This window comes from Micrasema longulum, unplaced genomic scaffold (assembly GCF_059751315.1).
Source record: "Micrasema longulum isolate JH-2025_06_02 unplaced genomic scaffold, ASM5975131v1 h1tg001265l, whole genome shotgun sequence".
NCBI classification, from domain to species: Eukaryota; Metazoa; Arthropoda; class Insecta; order Trichoptera; family Brachycentridae; genus Micrasema; species Micrasema longulum.
The window spans coordinates 52,895-73,009 of record NW_028278452.1 but is presented as its reverse complement, the minus strand read 5'-3'; the positions used below and the strand labels follow the sequence as shown (position 1 = coordinate 73,009).

At 36.7% G+C, this 20,115-nt stretch overlaps 2 protein-coding genes across 2 annotated transcripts in view; one reads left to right on the top strand and one right to left on the bottom strand.

Moving 5' to 3' along the window:
* l(3)80Fj (lethal (3) 80Fj) overlaps positions 1-14,184 on the top strand; it is a 30,980-nt gene extending 16,796 nt beyond the window's left edge. The window contains exons 19-32 of the mRNA XM_088234679.1: positions 1,793-1,997; positions 3,054-3,287; positions 4,100-4,294; positions 5,543-5,671; positions 5,777-5,900; positions 7,166-7,402; positions 7,843-8,022; positions 8,390-8,679; positions 9,440-9,635; positions 9,792-11,362; positions 11,443-11,673; positions 11,757-12,416; positions 12,506-12,727; positions 13,401-14,184. Coding sequence (XP_088090805.1) covers positions 1,793-1,997; positions 3,054-3,287; positions 4,100-4,294; positions 5,543-5,671; positions 5,777-5,900; positions 7,166-7,402; positions 7,843-8,022; positions 8,390-8,679; positions 9,440-9,635; positions 9,792-11,362; positions 11,443-11,673; positions 11,757-12,416; positions 12,506-12,727; positions 13,401-13,529 — 4,603 coding nt within the window. The 3' untranslated portion in view covers positions 13,530-14,184. The remainder of the gene's footprint in view (positions 1-1,792; positions 1,998-3,053; positions 3,288-4,099; positions 4,295-5,542; positions 5,672-5,776; positions 5,901-7,165; positions 7,403-7,842; positions 8,023-8,389; positions 8,680-9,439; positions 9,636-9,791; positions 11,363-11,442; positions 11,674-11,756; positions 12,417-12,505; positions 12,728-13,400) is intronic.
* Positions 14,185-14,363: 179 nt separating this feature from the next.
* Prp19 (pre-mRNA processing factor 19) lies at positions 14,364-18,886 on the bottom strand. Its single transcript, XM_088234680.1, has 6 exons — positions 18,742-18,886; positions 18,507-18,656; positions 18,262-18,395; positions 16,683-17,006; positions 15,511-15,752; positions 14,364-15,265 (listed from the first exon to the last, which is right to left on the bottom strand). Exons 1-6 carry the CDS (start codon positions 18,758-18,760, stop codon positions 14,635-14,637), a joined length of 1,500 nt encoding a protein of 499 aa, XP_088090806.1. The 5' UTR covers positions 18,761-18,886; the 3' UTR covers positions 14,364-14,634.
* Between the last annotated feature and the right edge of the window lie 1,229 nt (positions 18,887-20,115).

Sequence of the window (20,115 nt, the reverse complement as noted above, 5' to 3'; positions counted from 1 at the left end):
TTAAATATGTAGTTAGCAATAAGTATTGTGAATTTATGCAAAGTATAAGCATAAATAAATGTTAATTGAAGCTGCTAAATTGAATATAATGCTTATGAATTTAAACGTAGATATAACGTAAATTCAAAACTATTGATAAATATATAATATATTTAAAATATTCTTTCTAATATACATACAAAATGATACGTCAATCCTTAAACCACTCTCATACTCACGTTTGTCTAATAATAAAAAATAAAAAAACAAAAAATTGAGCGGGAATTTTGCGTACCCATTATAAAACAAAATCATACAGACTAAAATGGATACCAAGTCATTGGAACAATAAGCATTTACAATAAGCACAACCAGCAATCCAGGAATTTAGCAAACAACCTGTGTTTGCCACATGTGCGACACTGCGACAGTGACTACCCAAAATCTACAAATGCTACCCTTCGGATATTTTTATCTGTTTTGTTATCCATAGTGTTGAAACGGTGCTTTATCTGTTTACTTTTTTTATTGTTTACTTTTTAGCATGAACACTTTACAAATTTACTATAATGTTCATTGTTTATTTTTGTAAATTTATTGATAATTTTAAGTTGCTAGAATTTCACTCATCCATACACTTTGTAGCTGCAAGACGATTAGTAATCTAGCTTCAATAGGTAAATGTTATCAACTATTAAACATCTAAATTTAGTAAATGGGGTCTAGAATTCCAACCGTTCATGCGCTCAGTAGCTGCAAGACTTGTTGTAATCTAACTTCTATTTTTATCAATTTGTTTTTTATTTCATTTTTTCAAATATCACTAAAACTCTAAACTTCATTGTCAAGTAAAAAAGTAAATAGGGGCTAGATTTATTATTGTCCATGCGCTCTGTAGCTGCAAGACGTGCTGTAATCTAGCTCCCATATATCATAATTGGAGACGAGGAACTAGAATCCCAACCGTCCATGCGCTCTGTAGCTGCAAGGCGTGCTGGGATATTTATTTATTTCTCAAAAATGGCGTTATACAAATTATCCAAATATATATAAATATAAATGGGTTAAAATATTGGTGCGGATAAGGGCAGTAGCATAACAGTCAACAATTTTAGAAATCAGTAAGGACACTTTTCAGTAAGTGACGAGACACTAGAACGTGTTAGATCTGATGATGGGCAAAAAAATTAAATCAGTTCACAAGTTCTCGTTGGTGAGTTCTGCTGACATTTGAAAGTAGAGTTAGCGTAAAAATGCACAAAACGTTGAAAAAAATAGCAACCGGAAACTAGAAATCTATCTCAACACACCAATCCTGTAATTGATGAGTTGATTCTAATGAACTTGTGGTGTAGTTCAAATAGTTTTTATCAAAACCTGCTATTTTTTTCATACATTTTTGGGAAACTTCGCTGTACAATTGTGAATCAGGTTGTGGTCCCGTGGCTAGTGTTGCGGACTCACAAGCCAGAGGTCCGAGGCTCAAACCCCACTCTACCACAACTTGATTTCCATGTTATAATAGTGAGTTATTTACAACTCGTTGAAAATGACCACCAAAATTTAAATATTTGAGTAAATTATAAGAACGCTAATATTTTTTTTTAATAAAAAAAACATTAAAAAATGCTCAACTTTTTACCGCATTTAAAAAACCTTTTTATACCCATTTTCCCGTCACTGAACTTCTTCATTATCACACTATATGTGTATTTTTCTAAAACATTTGAATTTATTTATTTAAATTTTTTGAAAAACTAATAAAATATGTGGTCTCAAAATCATTTTTTTTTCCTTTTTATGTTGTCCGCAGGTCTCTGGCTGAAGAGTTATGGACCAGCAGTGGATTGGAGGCAGGGGTGGCCCTCCTGGACAGCGTGTCGGGGGATGTGACCCACCCTGTGGAGAGTGTACAACGAGCAGCTGCAGCAGCCCTGGCCTCCCTGTTGGAGATGGAACCTTCCCTCGTATCCTCTACTCTGGATACGCTTCTCCGAGTATACGAAGACAAGCTGAATGTGAGTTACTAATAATATACATATAATCCTCTGGGGGAAAAAATGAGATAAGGCATTTGATTTCTTTGAGATTTCATTATTATTCTTTTACTATTTATTATTAAAAAAACTGAGTATTGAATAAAATAATACAGTCAAACTTGTTTATAACGATCACGGTAATAGCGAGCTCTCGGATATAATGAGGAAACATTAGTTGTCATTTCAGTTGGTGGTTTTCTCCATACATTTATTTACTTTTATAATGAGCTTCTTCTCCGACATGCCGAACAAAAATATTGACATCAGTTGAGCGAAAACTTTTCAATTGTTTAAAAATATCATTTTCGAAATAAGAACCCAAGTAATAAAATCCAAATGGAGGACTAACTTATTACTGATGCCGCTGGGCGTTGGGATCGGTTTACGTTTATGATACTATGTAAGTATCTAATTGGTGTTTTCACTGACGAAATTGATTAAATATCACTCATGGTTGAAATTTTGTGTAAAAAATCCAAGCTTTGTGAACTTGGCAAGCACAGGCTCGGCACCTCATTACAATTTACAACTTCTTTTGTAGTTTATGAAAGATATCCTTGTTTTGCTGTGGGTTTTTATTGTGTTCTCTACTCTACAACCTACAACCAATAATGACACTGTGTCCAGGCAGGTGAAGAATACAGTTCTGTGCGTGAAATAGAACCAGAACCCTGGAAGAGTATTTTTGACTCAATGACTCTCAGGTAAAAACCTGAAAAGGAAATCGAGTGGAGAAAAGTCCACCTCGTAATGTACCGATCATTTCGCCTACCATGCTTGAGGCCCCGGGTTCGATTCCTGGGAAGGTAGGCATGAAATATTTGTTTTTAAAGGTTGTTTTCACTGAAGTATTTCATTGTCCTTGGGCTGGCACCTGAGGCGTAAGACTGATCACCTTACCTTCCTGTAACAAATGATTAAGATACGCTGCATTTTATTTAACAATCCAGTGCCCTATGCACCGTCGCGAGTAGTTAAGGGTTTGATGATGATTTCACACTGTAAATAGATGTGACTTATTGAAATAAATTGCAGATGATTCCTCCCAAACTGGACGAGTTTGGTCACATTATAGAGAAGCCCATCGACGAGTGGGGCGGGCGGCGCGGGGTGGCTCTAGCGCTGGTGGCCGCCGCCCCCCACCTGGGTACGGAGCACGTGGCTCGCCTATGTCGCTTCTTCGTCAAGAGCGGACTCGGAGATCGCGCCGAGGACGTCCGCAATGAAATGGCCAATGCCGCCATGGCCATAGTAGAAATACACGGAAAGGTAAAAATTATTCTAAATGTATGTTGTAATTGATAAATTGATATTACTTACATGTATGTAATTTTATTAACAAATAGTTATTAAAGTATTGTCAATTACGAAAGCATTAGCAAATAAATATAAATGTTTACAATTGCGAAAGCATTTAAAATATTAACAAATAAAAAAAGCATTAACAAATTTTAATAAACAGGTTGTTCTTTAAACCCTGTCACATCCGAAACCTCGATGATCAGTATGGGCAAGAAGACATATTAGCATATTTAAAAAAATATTTAGAAACAAAGAAAATTTAAAAAAATAAATCATTAAAAAAACAAATGGTTGCTTACTTCTGCAGGGGAGAAGTGAGGGGAGCGCGGCGCAGTATCAGACTCCCCCCTTCCCACTCCTCGTTTTACCCCTGCAGAAGTAAACAACCGTTTGCCTTTCTTTTTTTTTTTTTTTTAATTTCATCCGTCCTAAAAAATTATTTTAATGTGCCAATATGTCTTCTTGCTCATACTGATCATCGTGGTTTCGGATGTGACAGGGTTTAATGAACACCCTGTATGTATCAACAAATGCGAAAACATCAACAAATGCGAAAGCATTACCATTTCGTATGCTAAACTAATATGCTTCACATGCTAATAAAATTAAATAGCAGTTATTTCCATCACTGTTATCAACTGTTATGTTTCAAATCAAGTTGAATTCAATAAATAATATATGTATGTACTTTATGGTTGCCTAAGCGCTAGGGATGTCTTTAAAAATCTTACGGTAATTTGGTAATCAAGTTTAATCGTCATTATATTTTACGTGATCAGGAGACAGTTGGAGATCAGCTGCCAGTGTTTGAAGAGTTCCTAGACAAGGCTCCTAAGACAGGCAGTTTCGATGTTGTCCGCCAGGCTGTGGTCATCCTCGTGGGTTCCCTGGCACGACACTTGTCCCCGGATGACCCGCGCATTAAGCCCATCACTCTACGTCTTGTGGCTGCACTATCCACCCCTTCACAACCGGTAACACATTTATTTACTGAATACTCTTTTGATGATTACTTAAACCAGCCGATGACGGGTCATAAGCTCTTTAAATGTGACTTCTTTTCCCCCTTTTTAAAAATGTACACATTTATCTACAGAGATTAGCTAGAAAAAATTGGCTTTGTTGGTTTGGACACGTAAAGCGAATGAACAGCGAAAAAATGGCTAAAAGGATTTAAGGATTAAAAAATGAAGAAGAAAGACATGGCCAAATTCAACAATTACTTGAAAAGGAGCTTGGAAAAAGTCGGAATAATCGTGTGTGCGTGAGAAGAGGAAGCGATATATGTATGCAAAGACAGAGTTAATAGGTGTTCTATCCTCTCTGCCTACCCCCATGGAATGTGGCGGGATGGTTTGTTAGTTTAAAAAGGTTATCCATCTCTGTTGAAAATATTCGTCAGGATATTGGATTTTGTAATTATTTATTTTATTTTTCCACCACAATAGGGAGGCCCAATTACAGTGGTGAATTACTTATCTACATAGGAGGGGGTACCCAAAAGAAACCGATCTAATATTGTGGTGGGTGGAGTCTTGTATTATGAGGTTCTGCTTATAGGATCGTGTAGAACTCCTTTTTATCAGTAGAATCTCAAGTGTCGTTGTCGTTGTTGTTTTATCAGTTAGAATCTCAAGTGTCGTTGTCGTTGTTGTTTTATCAGTTAGAATCTCAAGTGAAGAGTGGTACAAAAACTCTTCAATTATTAACAATGGTCTACAAACATGATGTTATGAGAAAAACTCGAGTGTTTGAGAAGTTTTCTCGTTTAAAAGAGGTGATACGTCAATTGATAACCAACCCCGCTCTGGACATCCTTTGATGGCCCGAATCGACAAAAATGGCATTCAAATTTCCCAAATCATTTGCATCCTCGTAAACCGACAACAGACCACCAAAAAAGTTGTGGAGCTATCTGGAGCGACTTGTGAAGTGAATTTTATGTGAACATTTGGGGACGACAAGGATGATTGCCAATTTGCTCTCACCCAGCCCTCTTTGTGCGCCAATTTAACAATAATGTTTCCAACAGTGGAATTTAATATTGGACAAGAACGTAAGCTCCAATGGAGAGTACTTTAAAGACTATTAAAAGTTTTTTGAAAAATAATTCATCAAACATATATTTTTTTAAAATTACTTTGTTCTCTTTTGGGTACCCCCTCGTATTTTATGTTGAATTTCCTTATAAATGAACATGACATAAATTTCACTATTTTCAGGTTCAAGAAGCTGTTAGTAACTGTTTACCACATTTGATCACATCTCCTGTACTGAGAGAAGAATCCTCGGTTATTGTCAACAAACTCATGGCGAAACTTCTCAAAGCGGAAAAGTATGGAGAAAGAAAGGTACAGTACCAATCTTTATATTTGTATAAAGTAAACATTTTCGCAAATAAAATGGTTCCGATACGCATTATTTTGTGCATAGTAATTTATGTTTAATTATTATAGGGCGCTGCTTACGGTATAGCCGGAATAGTGAAAGGCCTTGGTATTTTGGCACTCAAACAGTTGGATATCATGACTAGACTCACTGAAGCTATTCAAGATAAGAAGAATTATAAATATCGCGAAGGTATAAACAGCATGTAATATTTTAATATTAAAAAAAAAAAATTCCTTTGATACGATAATTTTATTTATTACTAAAGTTCATGTATCACATAAAATAGTAACATATCCCAAACTCCATGGCTCGTATTACAATGATGAGTTAACATTGATCTTAAGTTTTATTTACAGAATAAAATAAAGTTTTCCATATGAAATATAGAATATGTCTATGGTCTAGAAGACAAATGTGCTGATTACAGAATTGGTCATTTTTAAGACAAATGTGCTGATTACAGAATTGGAAATTTTTAATACAAATGTGCTGATTACAGAATTGGTAATCTTTCAGGAGAGCAGTTTAAAGTTTGACAAGTTATTTTTTGTCTTTGTTTTCATGTCACTTATTATGAAATTTGAAAATTAGTGTTCCAGTGAATGCAATGGTACGATGTGCTCATTTAATCTGACATTAAAATGTCCAAACTCATTTTTTGTTCTTTGTCTTCTAGTCCACTAATGCAATTTTTTTTTCTAAACGTGTTCAATTACAGGTTACCGACGAAGATACTTAAAACTTTCAAACAAATACATATACACATTTTTGTACATAAATATCAATTGTTCCGTAATTGTAATTGTACAAATGTACTGCGTTTGTAATCACGGCCCATGAGGCCGAAAGCCCTGTGTTGAATTCGGTTTTTTTTTTTTTTTAAATTTGTTTATATCATATTTTCTTTGCTATGATTTTTCAAAGTTTCATAATTATGAAATTACACCTCCTGTGACATCACAAGTTCAAATTGGCGAATTTTCCTGATATTTAAAAACAGAACCCCGTACCCGTTAGAACATGCTAAAATGTTAAAAAACATGGCACCCGGAAATCTATAATTGAACATCAACCTGTGACATTTTAATGTAGTTTATTTTTAGTAATTTTTTTCATACATTTTGAGAAACTCCGCTGTACAATTAAATGCTCTAATTTTTACCGCATGTAAGAAAACATTTTTATATCCAATTTTCTATAGCACTGAACTTCCTCTTTGGGATACAACAAAATTATTTAAAAATACAAAAACAAAAATTATAACATAAATGTCAAGTTCATATTACATACTATAACATTATTATAATTATAATCATATGGCAATGCATCACTCCGCTATCTCCCCTCACCCTCTCATTATTGTGCAGTGTATACTAATATTATAACTGTAGATACCTTTTTATGAATCCGACTGATTTAAGTGAGTTTTGTGTAATTTTCGTTATTTTACACAGGGGCTCTGTTTGCATTTGAGATGCTGTGCACAAAACTCGGTCGCCTCTTTGAGCCCTACATAGTCCACGTGCTGCCACATCTTCTCCTTTGCTTCGGGGACACCTCGCAGTACGTTAGGACGGCCACCGACGACACGGCCAAGGTGGTGATGAGCAAACTCTCCGCCCACGGAGTCAAACTGGTTCTTCCATCACTCCTGGCCGCGCTTGAAGATGATAGCTGGAGAACCAAGACAGGTAATTTTTTGAAATATATTTTTATGTGTCATTATTATAATCTTATATTATATATAATATTATTAAAACATTTTTTGAATTTAATTTCCCGTAGGGCTGAAGTTCCTCATTCAGTTGATAAATATCAAACGCCAGTATGTCCATCCAATTTTAAAAAATATATTTGTTCTACCAAATGAAGCGAAAAAAAATATGATCATTTCAGTACTGTTCAAATTAAAACATCCTCATTTATTACAATAAAAACACTGTCAAAAAACTGTGTTTCAATTCGGAAGCTAGTAGGTCCACATGGACACTGTGGTTGATCGTTGTGGACATACCAACGTTTGATATTTATCAACTCAATTATTGTAATCTTACCTCATGTTGCCTCGATCATTATAGTTGCCGGGTTATGTATTTATTCAAAGTGTATATACATATGTATTTGTCTTTAGGTTCCATTGAGCTGCTGGGAGCGATGGCATATTGTGCACCAAAGCAGTTATCCTCCTGTCTGCCGAGTATTGTGCCTAAGCTGATAGAAGTACTGAGCGACTCTCACGTCAAGGTACAAGAAGCCGGCGCTGAAGCTCTCAAAGTCATTGGTTCTGTTATTCGTAATCCGGAAATCCAAGGTGAGTTAGAAATTCTTAATGTTTATAAAATATACCATAAAAGACAATTTTATGTTACATAAGAAAAAGAGGAAAGATTTGGATATATTCAAGATTTTTATGCATCAACTTTTACAGTAATGAAAAACCACGTTTTTTTTTATTCCATCATCATTACACATTTATATACTTATTTTTAAAACCAAATTGAGCATAAAATGTATTTTTAAACATTTTATTTTAGAATAATTTATCTTTTTACAAATTTATTAGTGAAGTTTTTAAAAATCATTATCTTTCATTTTACATACCCATTTTTGAAATTTTATTTATAATTTTTAAAAAAACTTTAGGGTTATATTGTATAAATATGTAATTCCCGTTCTAGCAATTGTTCCTCCTTTACTGGAGGCTCTACAAGACCCATCCAACAAGACATCAGCCTGCCTGCAGACCCTGCTGGACACCCAGTTTGTCCACTTCATCGACGCACCATCTCTAGCGCTGATAATGCCTGTTGTACAAAGGGCCTTCATGGACCGCTCCACAGAAACTAGGAAAATGGCCGCTCAGATTATTGGCAACATGTACTCGCTAACGGACCAAAAAGATCTCATGCCGTACCTTCCTAATATCATCCCGGGACTCAAATCATCGTTGTTAGATCCTGTGCCAGAGGTTATTATCATATTTTTTAAAAATCTTTTAGCGTAATTTTATACATATATAAATATAGACGGTGGAAACGCAAAAATTACTAAGTGACATGTAGCCAACTTTGCGGTTTAAATAAAGTTTTATTCTTTTTTTAATTAATGAAAAATCTCATATTTTACATTTTTGTTTAAATTGTGTAGGAATCACGACAATATATATATTTTTTTATTAATATATTTATTTTATTTATTTAATTGCCTCCTTTGTAAAGTTGGCTACATATCGCTTAGTAATTTTTGCCTTTCCACCGTCGATATATATAATTATGCTGTGGTGCTATCCTATACTATCATTTATATTAATCGATATAATCACATGCTACTCATCCTTAGTTTTTTTTAAAGTCGTTTTTATTTTATTTTGTCCTTGCTTCATATTATTTATTTATTAAATATACGGCCTAAGCCGATTACAACAGTTACACAAAGAAACATATGTACAAGAACCTGAACAAAAAGAACATAAAACTATGTAGCAAAGACAAACAAGGGCAATAAAATAATGCTAGGTATATAATATATTAATAAACACGGTAAACATATAAGACTTTGAGCTAAACCATGCCATCTTCATCCCACACTGTTTTAGCGGTGAAGAGATCTACGAAAAGCCGGAAGATCTATCCCAAAGAATTCCAATTTTATGTTCTAGAATTTATTGTAAATGAGGACAAATCTGGAGAAATAATGAAATATATTTTAACATGTCTTAATTGTTTTAGGTGCGAAGTGTATCTGCAAGAGCTCTGGGTGCCATGGTGCGTGGAATGGGTGAAGCTAGTTTTGAAGACTTACTTCCATGGCTGATGCAGACCCTTACTTCAGAGAGTAGTAGTGTGGATCGTTCAGGAGCTGCTCAAGGATTGTCTGAAGTTGTGGCTGGACTTGGAGTTGAGAAGCTGCACAAACTAATGCCAGGTATTTGCGTTCACACTTTCATTGAAGCTGACGTATTATACTGAAATTAATGTATTTATTACTAAAGTCAAAATATTAATTGCTGAAATTAACATATTCATTGCTGAAGTTCAGGTACATATTCAAATTAAAACTTGTTTTCTTTTTTATTTTTAGATATTATTGCAACGTCAGAACGCACAGATATTGCGCCTCATGTAAAGGATGGATATATCATGATGTTTATTTACATGCCAGGAGCATTCACCAACGAGTTTACTCCATATATTGGTCAAATTATTAATCCCATTCTAAAGGCTTTGGCAGATGAAAATGAATACGTTAGAGACACAGCATTAAAAGCTGGTCAGCGTATTGTTAATTTATACGCCGATTCTGCTATTATGCTGTTGCTGCCAGAATTAGAAAAGGGCTTATTTGACGATGATTGGCGTATTCGATACAGCTCCGTTCAACTTCTGGGAGATTTGCTATACCGCATATCGGGAGTTTCTGGCAAAATGAGTACCGAAACTGCATCTGAAGATGACAATTTTGGAACTGAGCAGTCGCATTCGGCTATCATGGTAGCTCTTGGGCAAGAGAGAAGAAACCGTGTCTTGGCAGGACTGTATATGGGACGTAGTGATGTTGCTCTGATGGTACGCCAGGCTGCACTGCACGTGTGGAAGGTGGTTGTTACCAATACTCCTCGCACCCTGCGAGAGATCCTGCCTACTTTGTTTGGTTTACTATTAGGATGCTTGGCTTCAACTAGCTTTGACAAACGTCAGGTGGCTGCTAGAACCTTAGGTGATCTTGTACGAAAACTGGGTGAAAGAGTCCTCCCGGAAATTATTCCTATTTTAGAGAGAGGTTTGCAATCCGATAGGGCGGATCAAAGGCAAGGAGTTTGCATAGGGCTAAGTGAAATAATGGCATCTACTTCAAAAGACATGGTGTTGACTTTTGTTAACAGTTTAGTACCCACTGTCAGAAGAGCATTGTGCGACCCTCTCCCGGAAGTGCGTTGTGCAGCAGCTAAGACATTTGACAGCCTTCATGCGACTGTCGGAGTTAGGGCACTAGACGACATTCTACCTGCTATGTTAAACGGCCTGAATGACCCAAATCCCGATGTTGCAGAAGCCACTCTAGATGGCCTGAGACAAGTCATGGCCATAAAGTCTAGAGTTGTGCTGCCCTATCTCGTACCGCAACTTTCTGCTCCACCAGTAAATACTAAAGCTCTTTCCATTTTAGCTTCTGTTGCTGGAGAAGCATTGACTAAATATTTGCACAAGATCTTGCCTGCTTTGCTAAATGCTCTGTGCAGTGCACAGGGGACTGCTACGGAAGCTCGCGAACTAGAATATTGTCGCGGAGTTGTACTGTCAGTGAACGATGAAGCGGGAGTGCGCGCTGTAATGGATGCTTTACTGGAAGGATCGCGTTCTCCATCCGCTCCACAGCGTCGTGCTGCTGCCACACTCCTCGCCGCATTCTGCTCCCACACTCGCGCTGATTACACTCACTATATCCCACAATTGCTTCGTGGACTTATTCATCTCTTCGGAGATGAAGATCACGAAGTTTTGCAGATGGCCTGGGAGGCTCTGCAGGCCGTAACTAAGAGCATGGATGCGGAACAACAGATACAATATGTATCCGATGTCAGACAAGCTGTAAGGTATGCCGTGAGTGATTTGAAAGGAGTGGAACTGTTACCTGGCTTCTGTTTACCCAAGGTGAGTTTTATTTTTATTGTTAGTTACTTAAAGTTCCAATAGACGGTTACATAACTTGTTTTTTCAATTATTTTTTAAAGGGAATTACACCAATTCTTCCGCTGTTCAGAGAATCTATTTTGAATGGATTGCCTGAAGAAAAAGAGGCAGCGGCTCTGATGTTGGGTGAAGTTATTCGTTTAACATCAGCTCCTGCTCTCCAACCTTCTGTTGTTCACATTACCGGACCCTTGATCAGAATCCTGGGAGACAGATTTAACGCCAGTGTTAAAGCAGCAGTTTTAGAAACCCTCGCATTATTGCTCGCCAAGGTAAAAATATTTATAAACTGTATTCTAAATTACATATTGATGCAGAAATGTTCTTGAATTTTTTTTTAATATTTTAATTTTAGGTTGGAGTCATGTTGAAACAGTTCCTGCCTCAATTACAAACTACATTCTTAAAAGCTTTAAATGACCCTAACAGGCAAGTGCGTATCAAGGCAGGTTATGCCTTGAGTCAATTAGTAGTTATACACACTAGAGCCGATCCGTTGTTTGTAGAAATGCACAATGGTATAAAGAACTCCGAAGATCCGGCGGTAAAGGAAACTATGCTCCAAGCCTTGAGAAGCATCATTAATGGAGGGGGCGACAAGATGTCCGAAACATTGGCTCTCAGTGTATTAACTACGCTCACTTCTCCGGCATTGTTAGGAAATGCCGACGATCCTCCTCGAAGTGCTGTTGGAGGATGCCTCGGGGCCCTCCTTCACTGCCTTCCCGAGGGTGCGCAAGACTCCGCCCTCACGGGAATGCTCGCTGAAGACTCCCCCGACTGGACCTTGAAGCATGGACGATCTTGCTCCGTATTCGTGGCACTCAAAGACCAACCAGAATCTATATACACAAACCAATTCAAAGACAAAGTATGTAAAACGTTATTAAGTTACCTGACCAGTGACAAAGTACCCATAACATGCAATGGAATACGTGGAATAGGCTACCTGCTCAGGTATCTTCAAATTGAAAAATTGCCTATTCCAACTAACCTTATTACTCCATTTGTTAGGGTAAGTAACATTTCTGAAAATAAATTAAGTTGAATTTGTTGTACTAAAATACAGTACTAATTAATGTAACACTATAATATTTGTTTTAGACAATGAATCACGCAAACAACGACGTGAAACAATTGCTGGCTAGAGTTTGCACAATGTTAGGAAGATGTGTACCACCAGAAAACATGGCACCGGAGTTATTAAAACTTCTATTACCAACTCTAGTCAATGGTACGAAGGAAAAGAATGGATATGTCAAAGCCAATTCAGAAATAGCTTTAATAACAGTTTTACACCTAAGACAAGGTGATGAAGTACAACAAGTAAGTGTTTTCTTCTTCTCGGTGTGTCCTATCAGGTGTTGTGTCGACAACACCTGATAGCATTCACTTCAAAAAAGGCCTCTGTCTTGCGCTGCCCGGATAACTCCTCCACACGCCTCATTCCGGTCCAGTCTCTTACGTTGCGCAGTCGAGACATTTGCCTTCTGCCAGGTCCACGATGTCCCTCAATCTTGCCCATTAGTATAAGTTGGAGGATTTTATACTTGTGTCCACGCAGGACGTGACCCAGATAGGAAATCTTACAGACCTTTACACATTTCTCTGTTGTAATTAGCTCTCCTCAGGACCTTTACATTGCTGACCAAATCTGTCCACGGTATACGAAGCATTCTTCTGTGATACTACATCTCGAATGCCTCTAACCGGTTCACGGTGTGTGCTTTCAAAGTCCAGGTTTCTGAGTCATACAACAGAACAGACACGAACAGATTGAATGTGCTACGGGCCATTTCGATCCTGCATTTCACTTCCACGTCTGAGTCCAGACTTTGTAATAATACTGCCCAAGTATTTAAATTAGTCAACACGAAGTATACCCTCCAGCAAAACATACCCCAGCACAACCATTAAAACCCTGAGTTTTAAGTTATATTATTTAAAAGTTAATGATTGTTTTTAAAAAAAATTTGATTGTCAATATTTTCTTTTGCAGCGTTGTCTTCAGTTGTTAGAAGTAGGCGCATGTGAGTCGTTGAATGATGTTGTTAGTAAAGTTTTAAAGAAGGCCCTTAACCAACCAGAAGGCAAGGAAGAAGAATTAGATTGTACCCTTATAACTTGAAGGCTTATTATGGTATCACAGTGCTACACAACACAGTGGTTCTCTACAATTTTATACCTGGATGTATATTTAATCAGATTGTTCTTATTTCCTCCATCTACCTATATGGTGAACACTAACTATTTTATCAGAGTTGGCAAGCTCCTTTAGTAATACCATTTAAAATAAAATACATGTCTCAAATAATTTTTACTTTAAATTAAGTCCACCTTTTTTTTAAACTCTACTATGTACTAATTTATTCATAATTCTTGTGTTTATTTGTGTCTATCATATTCATGTTTACCAATGTTAAAGGAACAGTCTCAATATTATAATGTCAGAGCAGTTTAATTATACTTTAACCAATGCTTATCAGTGGAGCAGTGGTGCTGGTGTAGCATTTCCGCTTAAGAAATGTCTTAACTGGTAATAAACTGCCATTTGGGCCAATCGGCCAATAATGGGTGTCTATTTATATTCTCTATATGTTGTCATCAAATAGGAAGTGTTCCCCATAAATATATTGTGTACTCAAGTTGTCTATTTTAACTCAATACTAATTATTGTCTATGGTACATATATGTTGACTGTTGTACTTACTCAACTCTACACAAAAAAATCCACATGTTGTAAGCATCAGATGTGAGGTAATAAATAACATTTGAATAAAAAATTACTTTATTATTTTTAAGCCCTTACAAAATCCTCTGGCTAAACTTTCAGCACTTTTCAAATATTTAGGTTTACGTATCATAAAAATATTGAGCTGGGAAAACAATGAGGGGAGTTAACTCAAGTGCATTGCACTTAAATTAAAAATACTAATCTGAAAGAAGGTAAAAACAACAGAAGTATGTATTATAAAAATTTATTGTGAAATACACAAATCATTATTCATAGAAACAAAAATCTGATAGCACACAATATCTAACAAATATTTTAAACGGGTGACCTGAATGTCTTCACAAAAAAAAGGGTATGCTTAATTACTAGGATACTTCAACCAATTATAAGCTGGGATTTTTCTATTGTGAAACATAATTGATACATGGCATAAATTCAACCCATCCTTGGTGGATACTTTAAATAATTATAGATATTTTTTTGAGGAAAACATGGTTATTTATTCAATTCCATAAAGCTTAAGTGTACGATCCATACTCGTCGAGGCAATATACTGGGCATTTCTGCCAAACCTGACACCAGTAGCCATCGCTGTGTGATCATTAAATACTTTTAGTTCCTGCCACTGTTTGCACAAGTAAACTCTGACATCTGTTCCAGCAATGGCTAAATAATATCCGCTCTGGTCAAAGCATAAATCTTTAATTTGATATCCGTCTTCTAGTTGAATTGTCTTGAAATTCTTGAGTTTTCTCAAATCCCATAACTTTACACAGGCGTCATCAGCAGCAGTGGCTAAGTAGTAGCCATTCTCAGAGAAGGAAATAGTTGTAATGGGACCCGTGTGGCCAGAGAAGTTTGCAACATTGCTCTGCTCTTTAAGATCCCAAATCTTGACCAGAGAATCTTCAGTACCGGTTCCGAAGATGAGCCCATCAGGATGAAACTGGGCGGTGGTGAGGCCGACTCCGGAAGAATCCGAAACTTTGGTGAGGAGCGTTCCGGTACGAATGTCTGAGAATGCCCAGTGCTGATCTGTGGATGTGGAGAGAACATAGTCTCCAGTCGGATGTAGGGATAATCCTGTAACTGGGCCTTCGTGAGAACGGAGTAAAACAGTAGTTTGTGATCTGAAATTTAAAAAAATGATTCGTATTATTTATTTATTTATGTAGGTAAATACTGGTACAGGATAGCATAAAGAAGTATATTGGTAAAATAATGACGTACAGTTTGTTATGAGGAGACTATTTAAAAGTTCAATAAATAGCAGAAAAATTCATTATTATATATATAACTAGATCAGTCAAAGATTCTTCCGCAAATTCAGAGAAAAATGCTTTTTAGCAAATATTTAAAGGTATAATACACTTACGTAGGGACATTCCACACTCGAATAGTAGAATCCGGTGATGCTGTAACAACAGTGTCTTCATCGGGATGATAGATAACTCTAGTAACTTTCTTGGTGTGTCCCTTGAGGATGACAACGACCTGTTCGGTGTCCTTGTTGAATACTGTGGCGTTTCTGTCATTTCCACCTGTCAGAATCTTGCTGTGATCTGAAGGGTTTATATCTAGCGCTAATATACCAGGAACACTCGCTGAATGCAGGCCCTGTGGATTGAAAATCATCATCGTTATTAAAATTCCCTAGAAAAATATGACAAAACCCATCTCAATGGATGAACTTTATGATGTACAACTAATTAAGAATATTCATTTGTGCATTAAATAATTCTTGTAAACAACATTACACGGTGTAAAACGTACGCTCATTCTTGTGAGAGCTGATTTGATCCGCTTTGTCGGTAATGTATAGATAAATGAATGTTCTTATTATCACACTAAAATACAGTTAATAAAATATAGTTTTTAAAACTGCGAATATTTTGTTGATTATCTCTGTTTATTAAGTTATTCTTCTTTGTTTATTCTCTAATGTAAAAACATTTCAAAAAAGTATATTGTTATGTGTCCTCGGCACGGGTAACCCCAGTGAGGTCACATTATTTTTATTATTAATTATAGTTTGTAAGAGAAAAACATGAATAAATAAAAAATGGCAACTTGAACTACGGTCATTATTGATTTAGAATTTACACATTTGTTTTTTAAAAAGAGAAATAGTAGAGTTCTTATTATCTACTCAAATATTTAAATTTTATGACCATTTCCTAAAAGTCGTAAATAACTTGTGTTGGAAAAATGGAAACCGAGTTGTGGTAGAGTGGGATTTGAACCTGAGACCTTTGGTCCGTGTGTCCACAATACTACCACGGGACCACAACCCGGTTCTTATTGGTTATGTATTGTTATTCTTCCTGTAATTATCGGTACCTAGGTTAAAATATCTATAAAAAAGATTATACTAAAGATTTATATCTTAAAATGGTTTCAGCACATACTGCAAATTTGGCTTTTCCAAATCAATTGTAGCCCATTTTTTAAGTTATTGAGACTACACGTTGAGACAGCTTATTCTAAGCATTAAAAACCCTATTGCTCTTTATTTTAATTATGAATAGCAAAAGGTGCAGAAGTTACCGGATGCGAGGCCAGGGTGATGAAGGACTGCAGCGCGTCGGGTGTAGCAAGGTCCTCGGGCACCGTGCGGCCGCGCCGCTTGCGCTCCTGCGTGAGCAGCGTGGCGCGCTCCTGCAGCCGCAACACCACCGCCGCGCCCATGCCGGCCTGCGGCGCAGGCTGCGCGGCGCGGCCGGTCTCCGCTGCGGGCGCGGGCGTTGCCACCCCCAGCCCGGCCTGCGGTTTGAGCGTGGCCAGCGCCTCACGCGCCGCCGTCACCTCCTTGGTGAGCCGCGCGATCACGCGACACGCGGCGTCATGCTGGTACAGGGCGTGGCTCAACTCCTGGTGACAGAAAAGGACATTCGTTGTTACAGTTTCAGGCTGGAATAGCTTGCCAAACCAGCGGCAGTTACCGGCGACACAGCTACCTGTGACAACAATACACGGGAAGAAGCCAGGAGGAGCATACTGGCTGCAAACCGGTGCTACTGTCCAAACTAATACGAAGAAACGTCTGACATATCTGTGGCATTTTAGCTATGACATGGTTTAACACTGCAATAAAGATACTGCATTTGGTGTTATAAATGTAGTGAGCTATGCTCTATCAGGTGTGGAAAAAACACTAAGGCCCGGTTGTTTGATCGTTAGTAGTAGTAAAAAAATCTGTAGTAATAGTTAAAAATGGACAAAGTGGGTTGTTTCATCCATAGTAACTAACGGTGGATGGTAAAATTCTTTACCATTGCTTCTGAACTAAATATGTGCGCAACATTTATAATATATGAAATGAAAATGTCCTGTTTTGAGTATTTCTTTTATTATTTTTTAAAGGAATAACCCGCTGAGTCTTCATTTAGAGGCTTGCCAGCAGGTGGGAAAGGGGATGTGGAAGGAGGATATGAAAAATACACCACAACACAAGGACCAATTGTGAAAAAATCTTTCTTGGACGTTTTTCTTGCAACTGGCGGGAATCGAACCCGCTACGCCAGTTTCAAAGTCAGCCGTCTTGCCAACTGCGTCACGGAATATGTCTGTTGACTATACCAGTATGACCTGTATGACTAATAATAATTATTATTGTTGAAATGTGGATTTTTGGTGAACAAACCGATGGCAACGTTGCAGGATGCACGAATATCGTGGTGTTTAAAAAACATATATGCTATGGAAGCAGAAATAAGCAGTAGAATGTGCAAATAATATATGCAGGGCGCCATATTCTTTCTATTGAGAAAGGAGATTCAATTGATAGTCCATTGAAAGTAAACTGGCGGGAATCAAACCAGCAATGATAGTTTCACAGTTAGCCTTCTAACCAACTGCGTCTGTCATTAATTAGTTTAAAAATAAAGTTGATCATATAAATGATCGATGACGGTCGAAACATAGAAAAAAAAAATTATAACAATAAACCAGTTATGGATGTGATAGATGAATTTAGTTAGTACTTACCAAATAATTGAGACAGTTTCACCGAGTGCACTAAGCCGATCAACTTATAAATAAAACTCTCGAGAAGTATGTGTCATGCAGTCATATAAATTGTTCTTAATAAGTAAATAATATTTTTCTGAAAAAAATGAGTGCTAACCTGCCTAGCTGTCTGCAATTGCTGTCTCTGTGTAAAAGCGTGCAACATGAGAGCGTCCCATTCATCCTGCATGCTCTTAAGGGTTGCGGGGATGCTGGTAGCGCTAGGCGGCTTGGGTTTTACTATGGGTGTCACTGTAAATATAAACTTATGTTCACTGGAAAACAATTGACTGGCAAAACAATTTGAAATAATACCAGATGAAAGTGGTCGTAAACAAAGCTAATTCTAGCTTAATTTCTTACCTTTGATATCTACAAGATCTTCGGTACATAATTCCTTGCCAGTGATAGGGTCAACACCATTCTCATTTATGTACTTTTCTATCAAACGCTTCTCAAATATCGCTCCAGAAGACGGAGACACGACAGGATGTTCCGGAACTTCATTAGAAACTAAAATAAAGATACACACTTACACAAAACATTCAAACGTCGAGTATTTTACACTTGATACATTTCTATAATTTATGTTACTTACTAGCGCAGCAGAGTGCCATTATTCGTTATTAAACGCAAATTCCCACATTAAATAAAAACACGAAGAAAACCTCCAAAAACGCTGTACAATTCACAGATAAAACCAGGCCGGCCACCGGTAGACATAGACATAGACGAACAAATAAACATTTAAAGAGTTGAGCGTTTGTCAAATTGTATTAATTTTAGGGGTTTCATGTACACTTTCCTAGGCGCACCATAATAGCGGCAACACAATTTAGCCTTTGTAGGGGGTTTTGCGAAAACAAACAAGAAAAAATACTATTTTTACGCAATCAAAATTATGCAAAGTTACTCTAAAACTGTTAATTAGTGTGAGACTTAGGATTATCGGATAAAAAAAACTGATATATAAATTTACGCAAATAGAAACAAACTTAATTAATCCCTAGGAAAAAAAAAAAGATTTTTTGGGTTTCAAAATAATTTTGTAAGGAAAATAAATAATTTAAAACGATAACATTTTAAGGGTTGTAGTATGATTATAACCGGGTTATTATTTAACAAAATAATCACAATAAATTCCGATAATTTATGTAGTAATAGTTTTCCACTATCACCCTAAGAATTTACAGCCAGCGTGTAATGCCAGACTGCCAGCCATGTAGGCCAAATGCCAGACAGTTCCAATCTCCAATACTGATCTACATACTATTCCGATCCACGGGCGACATTTATTATATTTTAAAAATATGTTTCTATCAGTGCAGCCCAGTAAGTAAGAAGGGTTTCGCAGTTGCACCACTAGGTGAAGTTTGACGTTTACAAAAAATGATATTTTTATTTAAATATTATTTGTTTTAAGATTTATTAATCGCTCATGAACAAATATTTGGCAATGAAAAGTTACAAAATCCTTTTTGCAATGTTTATCCTAAGGGTTTCAACACGCTTTCATGACACAAGCAAGCATTTTGGAATCTAACTTTCATTTTGGACTAAATACGAGGGGGCATGACTGAGCGTTTGAGCACGAGTTACAATACATATATTAAATTTTTATTTAAAATATATTTAAAAACGTGAGGCGGGCCGTTATTACCAGTGACATCTGTAATTGATCGCATGTACTTCCTGCCCCTTTCCCGTTCCGCCCCGGTACCCCGTTCCTACCCGGGTTCCCCTATCTGTCATCTTATAATTATTGTGGAAGTCATATTATTTATTTTTCTATTGTATTGTTTTGATTTACCTTAATTCATGTATTCTTGTTGATTTACCAAATAAAACAATTGAATAAACTCTTTTTTTACTATTTTATTTTTAGTTGGTATTAAGGTCGTTCCCCACATGTTAAGACTACATGAAATTTCTCGATTTGGTCATCTAGCAGCAAAAAATATAAACTTTCAGA